Genomic DNA, 20,000 nt, shown 5'->3' on the forward strand with positions numbered 1-20,000 from the left:
CATACGATTGAGCTCACATGGTCCGGCTATGTGCTCATACCTACTTTCGAGAATCATCATGAATGTATTGCCATACTTAATGAACAAGAATGTGACCCGCCTCCCAGTTTCGCTCAATGGGTCAAGTTACCCACGGGTACTACTTCCCCGTACCCCTAAACTTTTTTTCGTACCAAAAATGTTTCGTACGCAAATTTTTTTCGTACCAAATTTTTTTTCGTACCCAAAATTTTTGTACCCAAATTTTTTATCGTACCCAAATGTTCGTATCAACATACACAATTGTGGTGATATAAATAAACATAAATTGATGTTTTATATCCATCCTCTTCAAAAGCATCGTCACACCAGTACTGCCAGTACTTTGATCTTATTATAGCATGCAATCACTATTCCCTCTCTACAGGTGTGCGCTGCGTACAAAAACATATTTAAATACAAATTGGACTTCTACAGGCCAATCCACATTATAACAGTGTAGAGCACAATACATAGTTTGAAAGAACTCCAAATAACAGTGTATTTAAATTTAAATTTAAAACGGATTTAACTATAAAACTGTGTTTTAAATCCTACTTCTAACGCATAGACAAATGTAGAACCATCGAAAAGCACGAAACAATTCTCAACACGTGTAAGAGGGTGACACTTTGTTAACTCATCCAAGTAATCAGATGTACCACAGTGTACTTACGCATGAGGTTAATGCCCATAGGCATATATTACCTTTATAATTTTGTTAAAGGCTTGATCAGAACAATCGTACATTTATATGAAAAATTTTTTGCTGAAGAAAGTTGGCCGATACTGTTTGGCGTACTGTTAATTGTGTCACGTAGAGTCGGGTAGATCAAACTCTGTGATAACGTCTAATTATTTGTAATATATAAACTTTATACCTTGTATTCAAAGAGGTCAAAATGGGCTTTACAATACTTCCAGGAAACGAAGGCACCAGGGTATGATGGAAAGCCTGAGTTGGAAGATACCCTTTGATGACATACATTTCAAAGTGAAAGTTAAAGGAAGTTCGTTTGGCAGTTTAGTAAGTATACAATAGTCCGTGGAACCGTATTGCCGTAAAAATGCCAACATGCACATTATGCGACCAACAAGAAGTATTCATTTGCAAGGTTATGTTTAAAGCGACGTTTACACAGATTTTGGCATGTTTTGAAGTTTGTCTTTAAATGCCTTGTTATTATTGATAAATGTAAACATTGGATCTAAAAAGCTCCAGTAAAAAAATAAGAATAAAATTAAACAAATAAAAAGGAACCCTCAATTTGTTCCGAACCACTGATCCCTGTTGTAAAATTCTAGCGTTTAGACCACCCGGCAATACGTGCTCATACAATGTATTATTGATTGTATACCTTATATAAGCAATCCACGCAGTGTCACAAAAAATAACGACAACAATGTTTAGAACTCTCCAAATTATTCAATCGTTTCGCATTGCACCGCTTTATTATTTTCAGGCTTTTAAATCGTCAAAAGATGCATACTATTGATATTTTAAAGCATGGCTAATGTTCAGTATTACTGTTCCCTCACATATATCATAACTACAACGAAAATTTGCGAATCTGAAATATTTTTTTATCTATTTACCAAAACGTGAACAGGTTCCATTAACACTAGAATAAATTGTCGTTTGTATAAATGGATGCAACTAACGTGTAAAAGATTTCATCATATATAAACATAAAATACTTATGAAGTATATATGGAACTATTTTACGTGGAACAGTAATTTGTAAATTGTGTATGTCAAAACGTACACAAACAGATTGTGTCTAAGTTACGTATAAATACGGTGGCATAAAGGTGACATGCACTCCTCTTTTTTCAATTGCAATCCTCTTTTTTTCTATCTCGTGGCCTCGACTTAGTAACTCGTCGCTACGACTTACTAACTCGTGGCCACGAGTAAGCTGTGTCGTGACCTCGAGTTACTAAGTCGAGGCCACGAGATAGAAAAAAGAGGAGTGTAAAACTTAATAACTTAATAAAAGAGGAGTGTTTTTAAAATAGATCGATGCAGTAAATAAAGAAGGTGTGCATAAAACAAAAGAGGAGATAATTTTAGCTTTTTCGATCGAACGAGTTAGTCAGCCAATCAAATTTTGCGTAACATGTGCAAATATTCTGTATGAATATATAGCTGGTCAAAGCGGGCTTTTACTGTGATGATTACTCCCCTTTGTATAAAGATGAACATGGACAAACATATGGAACAATTTGATTTGCTGACTAACTCGTGGCCACGAGTTAGCTACGTCGAACTTCCCTCGAGATAGCTAACATTAAGTCGAGGCCACGAGATAGCAAACAAGTTTGTGCAATTTAAAAAAGGAGTGAATGTCATCTCTATGCCACTGTATTTTAACCTAACATAACATAGCGCTTTTGAGTGGTGGTATTCGATCTAATCGTATGTCGGTTGAGGTAACAATAACGACAAAAAACATATTAATTTGCTATAAAAACATTATTATTCGTCTAGAATACATTGTTGTCTTTATTTTATAATTTATTTATTCGAAAAGTGTGTACAATGTTCAGTAAAACGCTGCGTTTCGCATCAGGGGACAATTATGTCGACGAGATCCAAATCCTCAAACACCCTCCGAAAGTCAAAAAGCAAGAACAGCCTTGAGTCCGCTATATCCAGTCAGGTCTTCACGAAGATTGCCAACGTCAACGGAACAATAGTCGCCGTCAAGCAGATAAACAAGCCCTACACTGCCGTTACGGCTAGCCTGATACGGGAGATCAACGAGGTATGGTTGCGTGTAACCGCACGTTTTGGCCATTTTGTTTGTTTAGCTTGAGATTAAATAACGGTTAAATGTTATTTGCGCCTGCATGTTATTATTTTGTTTACGTTTTAAACGTTTAAGAATTTGCATTTAACAAAACAGTTCCAGAATATACTCAGCAGCATTGTGAATTCAACGTTATTATGAACAACCATATATGCATTCTATACATAGATGGTGACGTCACAACGTTATTGTCACCTCTATTCTAAGACCCATCACATTTCCCTGGTTTGGGGAATTATGCTTCGGCCAAAGTAGTTCAGCGTAGGAATGAAAATGTTAATATGAAAGAAAAATCGTTTTTTATTGTGTGTTTAAAACGGAATGTTGTTTAAAGAAATGTCATTTAATTGTGTTTAAATGTGATTTTGAATCTCTATTAAGACTGATAGCGATTATCAGAAGCACGATTACCTGACCTACTTTCGCTTTCACTTTTCATTCGTAAAAGAAGTGATCCCCACATGTCCTTTCGCGTTAGCACACAGGTCAGTAAGACCGGTGTGTACACAATGACCCTATATGTCGAAATGAAAGAAAACAAATATAAATAAGACAGGTAAATAGAATGTACTTTTGCATGGGTTCTGTTTGTTCGTCTTATATTCCATTTACCAATAAGAGGCCGCAGCATCAAGGTATGTACAATCATGTAGTAAATCTTCAGGGAAAAAAATATATTTTAAGCAGTACATCGAACTCTATAGCTTCTTACAGAACACACATAAGTCTATTAATTTATTATAATGCATATTGTATGGTTAATTTTTGGTCAACGAAACCTTATAAATAAATGAACATAGGGATAAAAAAACATTTATAGGTTCTGTTCATCAAAAGGAACATTAAGAAGAGGTATCATATTTCTTGGGGTCCATTTTTATCATCTTTTAGGCTTTTGCTTGTAAACAATCTTTTTTTTCGTCGGCCGCACGTTTTAATTACAGTTTTTGTTCGTGTTAGATGTATATTAAGATTAGTAAGATACCTTTATGATTTTATCAAGAGCATACTATGATATTTAAATAAGGGTATAAGAATTTATCGATAAAAAATGAACGAAACATAATCTTTATTTGCAATGTTTTACATGATATTAACTTTTCTATAACGGTCATATAACAAACAAGACAAGTATTGATGCAAAGCATCAAAGGGCGTCGGGAATTTCAGTGTAAAAGGCACTCAATGAAGTTCCATGGAACGATTTTTTTTCTACTGTAAATATTAATATATTTGCCGATTATTTTAAACAAAATAGAAAAAGATACTGGTATTACCATTATTTATAATTTTGTGTAATAACTCCCAAAAAACCATTATTTATGATGTTGTGTAATAACCCCCAAATAACCATTATCTATGATTTTGTGTTTTTACCCTTAAACATTTCATAGTTCATTCTATTTACATTGGTTTCCTTTTTTATTGGCATCCGTGTGCAGTTTTCATTAATGGAACAGAACTGTGCAGGATTTAAAAATCTGCTTCATCTTGTAAGCGTAATTTCATATTTTCTCTACTTCAAGGTGAGGTGATTCTAAACTTATTCTTACGTTGCTCATTTACGATAGGGGTTTAGTACTCGTTCATATGAAAACACTGTAAAAATTTGGAAAAAAATGAATTAAAACTGTAAATTGCATAAAGAAGTTGCATTTCACAATACTTTGAAATTCAGTAAAAGATCATAATATATTTATTTCTCCGATTTTTATCATTTTCAAAAGGGTTTGAGCAATACTGATATAAAAACACATAACAAGTTTGTAAGTTTGGAAAGAATCTGATGAAAAATGTTGACATAATCACCTTACCAAGCTGTTTTTCTCTTTTATTTTTAAATTCAAAGAGACATTATTCTGGACTTATGGTCCGATATTGCTCATATATAGAGTTTGGGTTGGGTCCTCATTGATAAAAAAAACCTGTGCAAGTTTGGGAACAATCAGATGAATTTTGGACTTCGAACAACAATTTCAAATTTTCTCACATTCTAAGGAAGATAACGATAAACGTAATGGTCGGACAATGCCAAAGAGCCCATACCACCTGGATAGTAATACGTGTCGCGCTTCGCGCTAAGTTTGTGGTTCTTAAAAAAACACTCCGGGGAGTGCTTGACACTAGGGAAACGGGTTGCTGGGACTCAGCTCCTCCTTGATAAGCGGCTGCTTCATATATCGAAACTCATTGTTACAACCAATAATACGTGTCGCGCTTCGCGCTCTATATGTGGTAGGGATAATACATTTGGCCTATGATAGACAACCACAAAAATACATGGATAATAGATGTGTATTTTGCATTTATTTATTAATATAAAAACACGTGTATTTTTATAAGATATTTAAGTGATGTAAGACATTAATTAAAACAATTAGCTTTGCATTGTTGGCAATAAATGTTGTAATAAATGTAATAGGCACAAATGCAGTACTTATTTACACTAATTTACACAAAAAATCACCACGATGTAAGATATTCTTAAAACAAAAATATATACATTGATCCGTAAAATAACTTCTCCTCCCATAAGCGAAAAAAAAATGCATTACACACTAGTCGCCGCTCGCCAGAGCGAACCCTATAAAAACAGAACGAATACCTTAATCATTACATACATGTTCATAAATTGTATTTTGATTCTGCAAAATCATAGTTAATGATCCGTTAACGACCTAATACTAAACTATAAAGGCCTATTAAAATACTTTTTTGTTTAAACCCTCCACAAATATTTGTCGATAAAAGCAACCAGCTGTGATTCTAGTACCTTATTAGGAACAGTTACGATTATCAGCGTCAATACATTCACAGATGTAACGATAACGAAAACAGTGCGAATTTTGTTGTTTTTTTCGATGGAAAATCCTATTCTAAAATGCTAAACGTCACTACAGTGGTAGTTGTGAAAACATGGCGTGATAACAATTTTATAATCAAAGCTTCCAATGGAAAGTTCAAGTGTATAGAACACGATTAAACCATTAAATGTGTACCTAATGTAGATGACGCACTAATCCATGATTAACAGGTTTTAATGATACACTTCTTGTCAGGAAGTCTCATAATTCACATCTACCTTCATCTGTTTCCGTAAAATTAGCAGTATAAGAAACCGTTTATATGTTGATTTGACTTGAAAATTCTTAATTAAGTATATTCAAAGGAAACATAGGTCATTAAATGTTAGTTCGCAGCCTAATTAGTTTAAATATACATATTATAAATGTTTTATTACCCCACGTGCCATTGAATCCTCTTGTTGTTTTAAAGCTCAAGAAAGAAGGTACACGTAGACTATATTTTATGTATTATAAGACACCAAAATCTCAAAGTTCAGTCTCTATTTCTTAAGATGTGATACAGAACACTTGAAGAGTGCATGGACGCTTACGTGTGCTATGGTTTTATATACACCGCCCCTGGGGTTTAAAAAGTCTTTTAGGTGGGCAATGATTACCTGAAAACAATGTGGAATACAACATTAATTGTCACACAATTTAACGATAAACCACTTAATTCTCAGATGTGCGACCTTTATGTAGCAAGTTGAAAATATCCATTTGCAAACAAGAAAATCAATACCAGAGCAGGGTTTTTCGTTAAAACCATAAATTCGTGTATAATGCTCGATAAATTATCAAAAAGTATATAATGTAAATAATATTAACATAACAATCAGAAAAACTGCTAATGAACTTTCTGATGTTTTCAGATGTGTCACTACAGTCACCGTAACCTATTGACTATAGCATGCCTATCCGTAGTATCGGCCCTCTTAATGAATACATACGAATTTTGGAAGTGAACGAATACAAAAACACACATGTGTTACATTTCAAACAATAGTTAAATGTGTATTCTTGTACATAACAACGAAAACTGCATTTTATTTGGAAATATTTTGACAAAATACTGGCTAGACTTAGATCACAGTAGTAATCGGTTTCATCTACAACTGTCTCATAGTATTGGCCCTTCTGATTGGTTGCTAAGATTCGTCACTATGCGCATGTGGTTTGTCTCAAACAAGATAACTTAATGGAAAAAACGAAACGTTTGCTCATGATGATCTTAAAATATTTTTACATTTTATTAAAAAATAAGCGGCATATAAAACATTCAATTAAGCTACTATTGATCCATAAACAAACTTACATAATTTTGTGTTTTACGTAATTATAAATCATAGCATCGCCCTGGAATTCACATTACCTACTCTCCAACTAACACCGGAAATCATGAAAATGATCGTCGTAATAGTCATGAATAACCATCAAATAAATTACAACTTATGAAAAAATAATAACTGTACATCACTTCCTGAAGGTATTTGGAAAAGGCACGATACTATGGAGAGGACCGATACTATGAGAGTAAGGGATACGTAGAATGCACGAAGAATTTCATCATCTCAAATGTACTACCAAAATCGTTCCAAAAAGCTAACACGATAAAATTGATCTGTTATCAATGCAGATAGGCATTTTCGTCGTGTATTGCCAAGCACATAACACACAAATATACACAAATCAACTTAAAAGTCACATTTGTTATCGAAAGTTTATATTCTCAATTAGGTCACCGGATAATAAGTCCACTAATATGGACCTGCGTAGCAACCCTGTAGACCTGTCTCCTCTTTTGTGTATTACCAATAATTTTACATAACATTTACAATACCAACACACTCTTAACTCAAAGAAACCTTTTTTCAGATTCGTTACCTAAGTCACCGGAACATTAATCCCCTAGTTGGGGCCTGTGTAGAACCACTGAAGAACTGCATCCTTTCTGTGTACTGTCCGAAGGGGAGCCTTCTCGATGTCCTAGAAAATGACAACATTAAGCTGGACAGGATTTTCAAGGTCTCTTTTGCGACTGACATTGCTAAGGTAATGGTGTCCGAAATTGAATATCGGTCGTAAATTTTAGTTGACCATAGAATATTAAAGTTGCGAAAACGCTTAGAAAAAAACCTTTATCTTACACGCGTTTTATTTACCAACCATTTTTGTAAATAATGTGTTACGTTTAAGTTAAACAATCACTTGTAATTTAAATTGTCATCATAATTTCATGAAACGATGCCCTGAAGTTTCATTTATTTTCGCGGCAAACATTTTCGAACAATTGTTTACTTATATCGAACATTATACATAATTGATAATAAAAATCCAATTATAGGTCTTTAAAAACATAAAGTATTTGTAATATTTATATTTTTATAAACGGAGTTGCATCATTATAGTATGATTTTAAATGTTATATATACATAGAACGGGATCACGTTAAAATCTGTGTGCATGCAATGGTGGTTTTCATCTGTCTGCACCACACGATCATTTTCAATTTTATGCGTTTATGGTCTTTTTTCCTTTTTTTAATGCACGTCTCTGTTTTTTTATATTACTTTAGGGGATGAGTTACTTGCATGCATCCGATGTCAAAAGCCATGGGCACCTTAAGTCATCAAACGTGTTTATCGACCCCCACTGGACTTGCCGGATAGGCAACATCGCTATGCCCATCTTCCGAGACGGGGAACGACCACTGCACGATAGTGAATTCAACAAAAATTACCGTAAGTAGGGGACATAACATCATAACAACTGTGTCCAATTAAGGAGAAAAGCGGTTCGATTTGATTCACTTAGATCGTGTGTTTAATTATCGAAATTTATAAATCCACGCACCAAGATTCAACTAATTCTAAGAAATCTCATCCAACCCGTGCTTAAATTGCAAACGACATGATACTGATTGAATCGAGTATTTAATTTTACGTTTGAGTGTTTGACTGTAACTATTTAATGACCATTTCTGCCAAAACGGCATAGAGTATAATTAAATTAGAAAATATAACAAGTTGTTGATCTATGAATTTCTGGATTTGGATAAGTGTAAGTGTGATTGCCGATAGTTCCACTGGTAAGGTAACGGCTCAACGGATTCATAAGAAAAAACTACAGGTCTAATAGTTTGCTAATGAAGTCGTTAACTATCATGTAATGAATGCTTGATGTGTACCTATTTATTTTCGCTCGATTGCATAGAAAACCTAATGCTTATTTGAAACGCTATCGAGTCCGTTTCCTGCGACTATAACAAGTGCTTGGTGTCTCTGGGGGAAATCTAAAGAACGTTCTAAATAAGACGTAAAATATTATACGAATCGTATCAGACATTTCATCATTCTGAATGATTATATCCAATATTTGCAATTATTATAGTTACCATCAAACATGTCCGCCAGTTGGCGACTCAATGTTCCAATTATGTAGAAAACTCTGGAATAAAGCACATATGTTAGAATGTTTCAACCAATTTAGAGTTGAAATGGTTGCGGCTATAGACGCTCATATGAACACTAGGTATATGCATAATTTCACTTTAGTTTTTACACATGGAATATCAACCAATTTAGGTAATACATTTTTACAACTTTTTAAGAATATTTTTGTGATTTATACAGACGATATGCAATTTTTACTGATTATTCAGGCACTTTGACCCGTATTCACCAACAGATGTTTAGAATTTAGTCAAACAAATATTCTTAAAACTTTAAGGAGCTAAAACTACTTTAATTCAATAGTATTATTAATATTTGATAAAAACATCAGGTTATGATAAAAGCCCCACTTTGAGCCTGTTAATAAATTTAAACTCTGATGTAGATTTTTTGAGTATAAGACTTTGTTTTATTCATAAGTCTACGAATTGGTGATGAATATCGTCCCTGAAAAAACATCATTTCTATCTCCCTAACGTATCAGATACTTGGACAGCAACTTACCAGATCGGATGTCACCCCTTCCTATTTTAAATATATCCCAACGTCTACCATTCAAATATGCAGCCAAATTGCGTTCCTAGCTAGAAATGATCATATTCGAATTGTCTTTGCAGAGTGGCATAACACTTCGACTTGCCTGACAGAAAATCTTCGAATTAATTAAGCATCAATTTCAAACTCTAGCCCTTAGTCTTGAAACGTATCACCACTCACATCACAGTTTAAATGCTGCTCAGTACTTATGTTTCCATGTTTATTAGAAATGTCTACTCTTCCGATTTGAACTTTTGGTTGAAACTTTGTTATGTGTATTGGAACCTTTCTGAGAGTCCTGTCTTATCATGGCCAAATGCCATGCGATACATCGAATGGTTTTTGTTTGGTACAGTTTATTAAGAATAATTATTATTAACAAAGTAAACGACGAATGTCATCATTGTTCTCTTGGCCATCGTCATTAATGCATGTAGTCGAAATCATTACACTCTTCTTTAATGTATGAAATCATAGACCTTAATATATGGCACACCAGTTAATCTTGGAAATTTCAGAATTGTTATGGACAGCACCCGAGTTGCTTCGCGACCAAAATCAGAGCGTCCGAGGCTCCCAGAAGGGTGATGTGTATTCGTACGGAATCATTTTACAGGAAATCATACTGAGATCCGGTCCATATTCATATAACAATCTAGATCCCAAAGGTATTCTGATTTTCTCATGAATAACTATGATATGGCAATAAAAATAATAATGATGGTGATTTTGCTATCGATATTTCTTTTAGTAACCTTGATCCGGAGGGATGTCCTGTTTAAATGACCATCTTATTCATTCTATTAGTGTAAATGATGATAAATATTCGGACGATGTGACAGCAGATAGTGTAATGACCATAACGCTAATGGATCAACTCTTTATATTGATTATTGTGCCGAGTGCCTCTATATATTGATCAAATTGCACTTTGACCGATATAGGGTAGTTATTTAACAAGCACGGAGACGAGATCAATTAATTAAGTGATGTCAAAAGGCGCTGCAAATGTAAAAACCATATTCAAATACCACAGCGCGACTTTTGAGGAAGCCAATCAATGTATTTGTATTTCGTCAAATCTTAAGTTTTCTTTCAACATAACTACTTTGTATTCATAATTAAATGTGCAAATACATTACTCCATCTATGTATTTTCCTTATTCCAGATATTCTTCAATTTATAATCGCAAAGCAAACGCCCCCTTTCAGGCCGGAGGTACCGACAGAAGAAACAATACCGGAACTCGATGACATTATGCGCATGTGTTGGGAAGAGGTTAATATGTTCCGCCCGACCTTTGATACAATATTGGAATTGTTGAAGAAATTGAATAACGGAAAGTAAGTTATTGCTCTATTAAACAAACAATAATATTGTCGAGAACAACATGCGTGAGAGCGTGTCGGTTGACTCGATTCTTGCCATCAAAGGCTTTGCGTAGAGTGCGCAATAATCCATCGATTTAATTACTGCATATCTGCTAAGGACAAGCGTAGATCCCGGAGATAGATTTATAAAAACAACTTCATTAAATTCTGTTAGCTTTTGCACACAGTCTTAATAACTTTTTTTATTATAAAATAGTGTTTAATACCACTTCTGGTCTTAAACTATGCATTTGTTTTATACCATACAATCTTTAAGTTACAACCTTACATCACACTTCGAGTTCTCATGTTGTTTTTTTTCAAAAGCAAATTGATTACTTGACAGCAAACGGTCTATGAAACGCTCCAAACGCACTAGAATATCTGTACATTCGAAGGAAGCTACCGTTTATATGCTGTTTTAATACGGACTTCACACGCACTATAAATTGGCTTTTGAACGAAACGCGTTATCAACATATGCTTAGACAAGAACACTAAGTCATTTAAAAAAGAACAAAGTTTTTGACATTCCCAAACAAAATATATTTAAATGTGATTTGAGTTACTACAGCTTTTACAACTTCGATCTAAAGGCTTGTCAATTAAACCTTTGTATGCTGGGAAATATGTCGTCTACTAAAATGTCGTCTTCTGAATTTCTAAAAGTAGCATTTTCTTCGATTTTTTATTTCAAAAAATACTATCAGAATAGCAAACAGTTTGGATCCTGATGAGACTCTAAGTTCTGTGGCGTCACATCTGGATCCAAACTGTTTGCAAAGGCCTTTATAATTCGGTACCAGCACTTAAAGAGTTAACGGCCTGTTTGCAGGACAACAAACCTTGTGGACCAGATGGTTCACATGATGGAGAAGTACGCTGACCACCTTGAAGAACTCGTTAACAGCCGCACACAGGAGCTAGAGATAGAACAGAAACGCACAGAAGACCTGCTTTGTAGAATGTTACCCAGGTTTGTTGTCATCTTTCGTGTTAAATATGGACGTAAAGTTTATGCCTATGAAAGAGTACTTTACCTCGAGCTTTTTTAACAGCCGCACACAAGAGCTAGAGATAGAACAGAAACGCATCGAGGACCTACTCTGTAGGATGTTACCCAGGTTTGCATAGTGATGATTGTCTGTATTACCCATGTTTGCAAAGTAACTATTGTTTGCTTTAAACAGGTATGCAGCTACAATTCAATTGGCAATAGCTGTTTTTCTCGAAGTTGGTGAACATTCGCATTAGCTAGAGTTGGAACAAAACGCACTGAGAATTTGATATGTAGAATGTAGCCCTGGTTTGCATAGATACCGTACAGTTTGTAATAGCCCTTGGTAAGAGTAGTTCACCTCGATGTTTGTGCACAGGCTGAACCATTATTGGAAAAACCATCCTTTATTTACCGCCCTTTGTAACTATACTATTGTTAACCTTTATCATGTTGCATTTTCGAATACATCGCTACGAGACAGAATAGACACGAACCAATGCATCCATAATGATTTTAATTTACAATTGGTCCGTATATTGATCAGGTCGATAGCGAACGACCTGAAGTTGGGAACGATGGTCGCGCCTGAGACGTACGACAGCGTCACCGTCTTCTTCTCCGATATTGTCGGATTCACGGCTCTTTCATCAGAAAGTTCCCCGATGGAGGTTGGTTCGTTTGTTTGCTTGGAATCTTCGACGTTTTCAATTGAGACCATTTTTATTGCGGGATATTTTACTTAACACGGGGATTCAGTAAACGTGTTCTGAGGCAGCTGGTTTACTTAGTGCACATACATATGCCAGTAAACGGAAGATGTGGGAGGGGCGAGGTCGAACAAAGGATGGTATTACCAATCCCGACAAATCCGGTCAGAATAAAACGCAAGTCGGCAAACTTTAATCTCTGTACGAGATATATGCTGTCCTTTTTGCGATTTCATTTTACCATAGTAAATTGATTATTTTTGAAACGTCATCAAAGAGTTATGTTGAACAACAATTTAGTTATAGTTAAATGTAAGTATCATTTAGAATTTAAGTTCCACATTAGATATACTGACCGAGTTTTTTTTTACTTATCTTTGAAGCAGCAGCAGACTTTTCACTGTTTACGTTCTAGTGTAGTGCAACACAATCACAACAGACACCAACATTTACTCCCAATAAATCTTCAACATTATCAGTGACCGAGTTGTATCCAATATTGATACGCCAAATCATTTACAAATTAACACACGAGACTTAAATTACATAAAATTGCTGCACTTAACCATTTTACAAATGTTAAATCCACACAAGTTTGAAGTCCATACGAATGCAAAATTTTTGCTTCTCATCATAAGGGAATATGTACGTTACCCATGACGTCACATATATTGTCCAATGCATTATAAGAAAAGAAGTACCGTATTACCAGTGTAGTTATTTTGGGAATTTTATTTGAAATAAAGTAAAGTGCATATTTATTTTTCGTGTGATGCGGCATAACAAAACAGCAAGACTTATACAATTTTTGAACAACTGACGAGCGTAATTGCCCCTATGTATTATTGCGCTTTAGCACATGAGCTAAAGGCAGGACGTACCGTGTTCACGATTAAGATTGATTTGTTGCTTTGACATGCACTTGTCAATTGTGTTATAGCTGTAAGCGTAATGCAAGATGTTTTGCAATAGCGAAAAAATCAAGTGTTACAAACATATCGGTGTCGGATATTGTAGGTATTAATTTATTATGTGATTCTCGTTGCCGGTAATACACAAATCATATAGTCCTTTTCTAACTTGATGCTTCGGTCAGATACACAACTAAAAAGCCATAAGTGATTTGTTTTTTTTTTTAATGCTAATCAGTCCATAACAAAGATATGTAGTAAGGATGCATATACCTTAGGAAGGCGTAAGCATAAGTAGTTTATTCATCTATAAATCACGGCAATCCGAACTTTATTGCGACTCGTACATGATTTGCTGAATATGAATGGATTTTAAGCGGGCAATTACATATGTCTGTGTCTTTATTGAAGTCTTGAATATTATTTAAGAATGATGCTGTTGGCAATACCATAGTATTTCCGCTGGATTTGCTCCTTATTAAAAAGTGTGCAAGGACATTTTATGAACACTAATTGATGCAATATATTAAGTATATACATGGCCATATGTATAAACCACGCTCTGTGAAAAAGGGGTTTAATGCATGTGCGTAAAGTGTCGTCCCAGATTAGCCTGTGCAGAATGCACAGGCTAATAAGGTCGACGGGTTCCGCTTATATTGTATATTTCGGTAAAAGAAGGACCATTCTTGACGAAAATCCAGTTTAGGCGGAAAGTGTCGTCCCTGATTAGCCTCTGCAAACTGCACAGGCTAATCTGGTAGGACACTTTAGGCACGTGCATTTAATCCCCTTTCCAAAGAGCGAGGCCCATATTTATTTACTTTTCCTTCAGATTGTTACCTTTCTGAATGATCTGTACACGTGTTTCGACACGATTATTGAGGACTACGATGTATATAAGGTAATAGCAATTATAAGTTTATACTGTGATTAACGTTGCGTATTTCATTCTATAATATCATGTTACTTCACAGTGCGTACAATACCTCGATACAATTGAATATGTATACACAGAAGGGGTAATCATTTGATAGTCAAGATGGCGATGTCAATTCCGAAACAGGTATTTTTCGCCGTTTTATATATGTTCTATTACATTTGTTTAATCTTTAAATGACGCTCAGTATCCAGCCATATCAGAAAGAAAGTGGTTACAGTATATTTCCTATTATAATTTGCTTTATATCTCGACTTAACTCGCTGTGAATTTTCTTAGTGGATTTGTAAATAGGTCATCCCGCTTAGAAATTTTGTAGCGAGTAAAGTCGAGATATAGAGCAAGTTTTTATACGAAATAAAAACTAAAAAGTTCCTTTCTGACATTGCTGGAAAGTAAGCGGCAATTATCAAAAGACTTAATATAAACATTAATGAAAGCAAAACGGCGCAAAAATGTCTCGGCATTGATATCGCCATCTTGACTATCACGTGATTACCCTGACTGATTAAAGCACACCTTACTGGATGGGTCGAGAGAGAGAATGTTTGCATATGCATATATCAGCTTTGTAGTAAACAAATGTAGCAGTATTGTTCACTACGCTGTTAAATAGTATCATATGTTATTTATATTATATACGTTTAATATTCATTGACGTTTTTTTAACGTTTAACATCCTTACCGCAGCGAAGCATTTAATCTAATGACGTTGTACATGCATCGTGTTTCTCGAGAATTGAATCCTCGCAGTAAATTTTAAATACATATTTGAAGAATGTTTTTCATGTTTTACTACAATGGTGTTGCAAATCTGCAATATTTCAAATTTTAACACCATGCGTATTAGATTGATTGTTCGCGAAGGATATATCTTAAGTAGATTGAAATGTTCGCTTAAACTCGGATCGCTCATTACGAAGTATATTGGACGGATGCACGTACAATGTTTGAAAAATATTTGACGGGCACGAAGTACTAATGACGACAGTAGATCGGATAATATAATAGCTATATAAGACAAATATGTAAGCGATGAGCTTTTGAATTTCATATTAAATGGATTCTATACTCGTATTAGAGTATCCCTTTAAAGACAAATATAAAATGATTTATGCGAGTGAGAATGAAGATAATTCTCTTGACATGTATTAATGATATTTATTCAAACAGCAAAAATCTGGCGACCACTTCATGGTTGAAAAGTTATTCAAATAATTCACACAAACCTATTGCAAAATGAATTGAACGCAATGTCCTTGAAAGAACATATAATTATATATGGCATATATGGTGGAAAGGGTATTCAAATAACTTACACAAACCGATTGCAAAAAAACATAAACGCAATATCTTTGAAATAACGTTTAAGTACATGTCGTTTTAGTGGAAACCATAGGCGACGTATTTATAATGGCAAGGGCATTCCAATAAATAACAAAAACCTACTGAAAGAAATATCGAACGCAATATCTTTGAAAGAACGTATGTTAATATATATCTCCTCTATGGTGGAAATGGTATTCAAATAGCTCGTTAAATATACCTATTGCAAACATTGAACGCAATATATACATGAAACAAAAACCTTATGCAAATCATACTGAAGGTAACATTGAACAAAGTAAAAGTATAAGAAAATCATAGTTTAGCATATTTACCGTAACATAGTTCTAACAGGTGGAAACTATCGGTGTCGCCTTCATGGTGGAAACTCAAACAACTTAACAGCCGTATCGCGATAAAAAATGAATCATATATCTTCATATAGAGATCAACCTATATATCGCTCAGGTGGAAACCATCGGCGACGCCTACATGGTGGAAAGGTTTTTCAAATAACTTAACAACCGCATAGCGATCGAAAATAATCCTTATATCTTCATATACATATCTACCTATATATCGCACAGGTGGAAACCATCGGCGACGCCTACATGGTGGTGAGCGGCTTACCTCAGCGGAACGGTAACAAGCACGCTGGCGAGATAGCGACAATGGCTCTCGATCTTCTCAGCTCCGTGACCACGTTTAGAATACGGCACCGACCCGAGAAACAGTTGCAGATGCGGGTTGGAATACACAGTGGTAAAATGAAAAAGAAAACCTTACGAAATAATAAGTTAAAGCTTTCTGTGTTGATTGGTGATGTTAGGCCTGTTCCAGTAGGCCCTTGCTCTCGTCGAAATTATGTTCTTTACATAGCTCTCTTGACGACTTTCCAGCAGCTGGCCTTTCAGTTCTCTTTGCTTTTTTTCAAGATCATCTTAGAAATTAAGTTAGATCGGCCATTTAACTAACGTTTTCTTGATGCTCTAGCTATGTTCGTGTTGAACAAGGATGGTCAATGACAAACATCTACCAATTTTAGATGTACACGTTAATGTATCGATGTATCGAATAGGATCGAAAGTGGCAATAATGAAGAGTCCCACTGTAAAACCTAACAATATTCTAGCGTGATTTGCCTCTTTCCTTTGCTTCCGATCTTCAGAGGGGGTAATTACGTGATAGTCAAGATGGCGACGTCTATGCCGAGACAGTTATTTTTCGCCGTTTTAAACCCGTTATTAATTGTGTTAATTTGTTTAATGGCGCTCACGCTCCAGTCATCTCAGTAAAAAAGGGATTAGCGTTTATTTCGTATTTAACTTCGCTTTATATCTCGACTTTACTCACCGCAAATTTTCTTAGTGTAGCTCCAATTATGTCATCCCGCTAAGAAATATCACAGCGAGTTAAGTCGAGATATAGAGTGAATATAATTATGAAATAAACGCCAGTTACTTTCTTGCTTATATGGCTGGAAAGTGAGCGGAAGTAAAAAATAATAATACCAGAAATAAAGGGTATTAAACGGCGAAAAATACCTGCATCGGCATGGACGTCGCCATCTTGATAGTCACGTAATAACCCTCTCTGGATCTTGTTAAAAATGAATCATTTACAATCATTTATTTGCTTTAAATATGTAATTTGTTCAATCCCCGCCAGGTTCTGTATGTACGGGTGTGGTGGGACTGAAAATGCCCCGGTTTTGCCTGTTCGGGGACACAGTAAACTATGCTTCAAGAATGGAGTCAAGCGGCCTTGGTAAGTACATTAATCTCAGGCTGCAAAATGGTACATTTTGAGCATAAGATCATAACATCAAATGTTTTGGAAATTGTATTAAAAATGTAACAGACATAATAATATAATTTAAGTTTACAAGTTTAAATTGTTTGGTAAATAAAAATGTGTTCAGCGATAAAATGAATCTGCGAAAATTGGGTCAAAATGATATTAAATAACACGGATTCTGGGTTTTTGATAAGCTCTATGAACATAAACTAAAACTAAAAGTTCGGTCGTGAAAAAATCAGTATACAATTCTTCCCACCACATTGATCACAGTGCAAAATATTTCAACGCGAGAACGTTGTATTCCAACTAGATTCACACCCAAAGAGAAATTGTGCAATTGAAAGTGCGGTGTTAACTCCGCCAACGAAGGGTATGGGTTAGGGGTTAGGGGTAGGGTAAGGGGTTAATTGGTGTGTAATATCTATTTGGTATCTGTTATTTGTGTCTTATCTATCTGGAAAACAATGCCACCCTTTTCAACGTGTTATGTGAGTGCGTATTTTTGTTAGACAAAACTTACATTAGTAAAAATTGAATATGCACCGATTGTGTCTGTTAGTAAGCGAGTCACATTGTTTACGTTTACGGTGAATGGTTAGGGTAGGTTAGGAGATAATGACATTCTAAGTGTATGTAATAACTGAAGTCCAAACGTAAACGTATAGCTTGATTGTACCCAAAGAGAGGACTACGCAATATTATTCGCTGATTATCTCATTCAATATTTCTAGCTTTGCGTATTCACGTGAGCCCCCAGTGTAAGACCATTCTGGATCAGCTGGGCGGGTACTACTTCCACTGCAGAGGACCAGTGGCTATGAAGGTCGGTAACAGTATTAACAATTTCATTATATAGAATGCTTTACTCTAACATACGTATAGATAATTTACGACATATTCCAAAGTTTTCCAGTTTTAAATTTTCGATCCAAACTCGTGTCAAAAATAGTATCATGTGTTCTGAATAAAAACAGCTAGCATGTTAGTTCATGACGTTTATGAACGTTATCGCATGCTTCTCGATGATTTTAAAAATACGAACAAAGAAGCACATTTCGTCGTAAAGAATCTAAAAAGCGCAACAAACAATTGGATCTGTAAAAGCATAGTAAAATATGGTTTTCATTATTATAAAAAACTCGTAACAAAAATATAATGCAGAATTGAAAATATTTTTTCGTTAAATTAACACCTTTTTTTAATTATACTGCGAGGCTAATAAAGGATGCTTACTTAATACCTCTTGCTTGAAGCCCTAAGCATTCAACCAGCAAATATGTGTTAATTGGCCGTAAACAACAAAAAAAAAATCTTAAGTGTGCATCGCGTTTTAAACATGTTTTCAAATAGCTCTTTAGTTGTGAACGTTAGCTCACAACTAATGTAGAGTGGCAGTTTTGCAAGTCAGTGTGCTGTTAAGTACGCTAGGAACGGTAACTGCAAGTCAGTCTGCGGTAAGCTACGCTAGGAACGATAAACACTGCCTGTCTGCACTACCTGCAGTAACATTATGCAGACGACGAATGCTAGGAGCGTCTGCTCTACTACTGCAGTGTGTGTACTTAATCAATAGTGTTTAACTGGACGACATTGGCCAGTCTAGTGTTTATCATTGACATCTGTACATATTAGCTGCTTTCAGTGAAAACGGGGCTTGATGCATGTCAAATAAGATTAGCCTGTGCACACAGTGCAATGCGCACAAGCTAATCAAGGACGACACTTTCTGATTTTATGGTGTTTTTTCGTTTAAAGAGAGTCTCGTGTACTGATATGACAATTTATGTATATGCATTAAGCCCTGTTTTCCCAAATTGAATCTTAAATTATCTTTTTATTAATGATTTGAAGAATAAAAAACACATCTCGACCTGTGTTTGAAGACACACTCTTTATAAATTTGAATGGGGTGTGTTCATTTCAATTTTGCGATATAAAAAGCTATAACATAATTTTGAAAACTGAGTTGCGTCTAAGATTTTACAACAGCGAACAACGTTAGTGCCTTCAGCGTTTTGATTAAACATGTGTTCGAATCGCTTGTTAACACGTCTTCGAATCGCTTTTTAAACATGTATTCGAATCGCTTTTTTTAACATTTGTTCGAACAGGTTTTTAAACATGTCCAGCGATGAAGAAGTAAGAATATTCACTAGAAGCATTCTACGTTTATTACGACTATGATATATTGATATGAAAAATACACATTTAATGATCAGATGAAGTATGGAGAGTGATGTGAGTGAACATAAAATATGAAATCTAAGCACTGATCTTGT

The 20,000-nt window shown here is 35.0% G+C and overlaps 1 protein-coding gene across 1 annotated transcript in view; it reads left to right on the forward strand.

Annotated features, from left to right (window-relative positions):
• The window catches only part of LOC127831476 (atrial natriuretic peptide receptor 1-like), a 50,750-nt gene that overhangs the window by 30,630 nt on the left and 120 nt on the right, over positions 1 to 20,000 (forward strand). The window contains exons 11-23 of the mRNA XM_052356460.1: positions 943 to 1,045; positions 2,592 to 2,786; positions 7,553 to 7,729; positions 8,253 to 8,418; positions 9,515 to 9,523; positions 10,185 to 10,334; positions 10,836 to 11,010; positions 11,873 to 12,013; positions 12,582 to 12,705; positions 14,491 to 14,559; positions 16,509 to 16,683; positions 17,590 to 17,688; positions 18,453 to 18,544. Of these exons, the coding sequence (XP_052212420.1) occupies positions 943 to 1,045; positions 2,592 to 2,786; positions 7,553 to 7,729; positions 8,253 to 8,418; positions 9,515 to 9,523; positions 10,185 to 10,334; positions 10,836 to 11,010; positions 11,873 to 12,013; positions 12,582 to 12,705; positions 14,491 to 14,559; positions 16,509 to 16,683; positions 17,590 to 17,688; positions 18,453 to 18,544 (1,675 nt within the window). The remainder of the gene's footprint in view (positions 1 to 942; positions 1,046 to 2,591; positions 2,787 to 7,552; positions 7,730 to 8,252; positions 8,419 to 9,514; positions 9,524 to 10,184; positions 10,335 to 10,835; positions 11,011 to 11,872; positions 12,014 to 12,581; positions 12,706 to 14,490; positions 14,560 to 16,508; positions 16,684 to 17,589; positions 17,689 to 18,452; positions 18,545 to 20,000) is intronic.

This window comes from Dreissena polymorpha, chromosome 5 (assembly GCF_020536995.1).
Source record: "Dreissena polymorpha isolate Duluth1 chromosome 5, UMN_Dpol_1.0, whole genome shotgun sequence".
Classification (NCBI taxonomy): Eukaryota; Metazoa; Mollusca; class Bivalvia; order Myida; family Dreissenidae; genus Dreissena; species Dreissena polymorpha.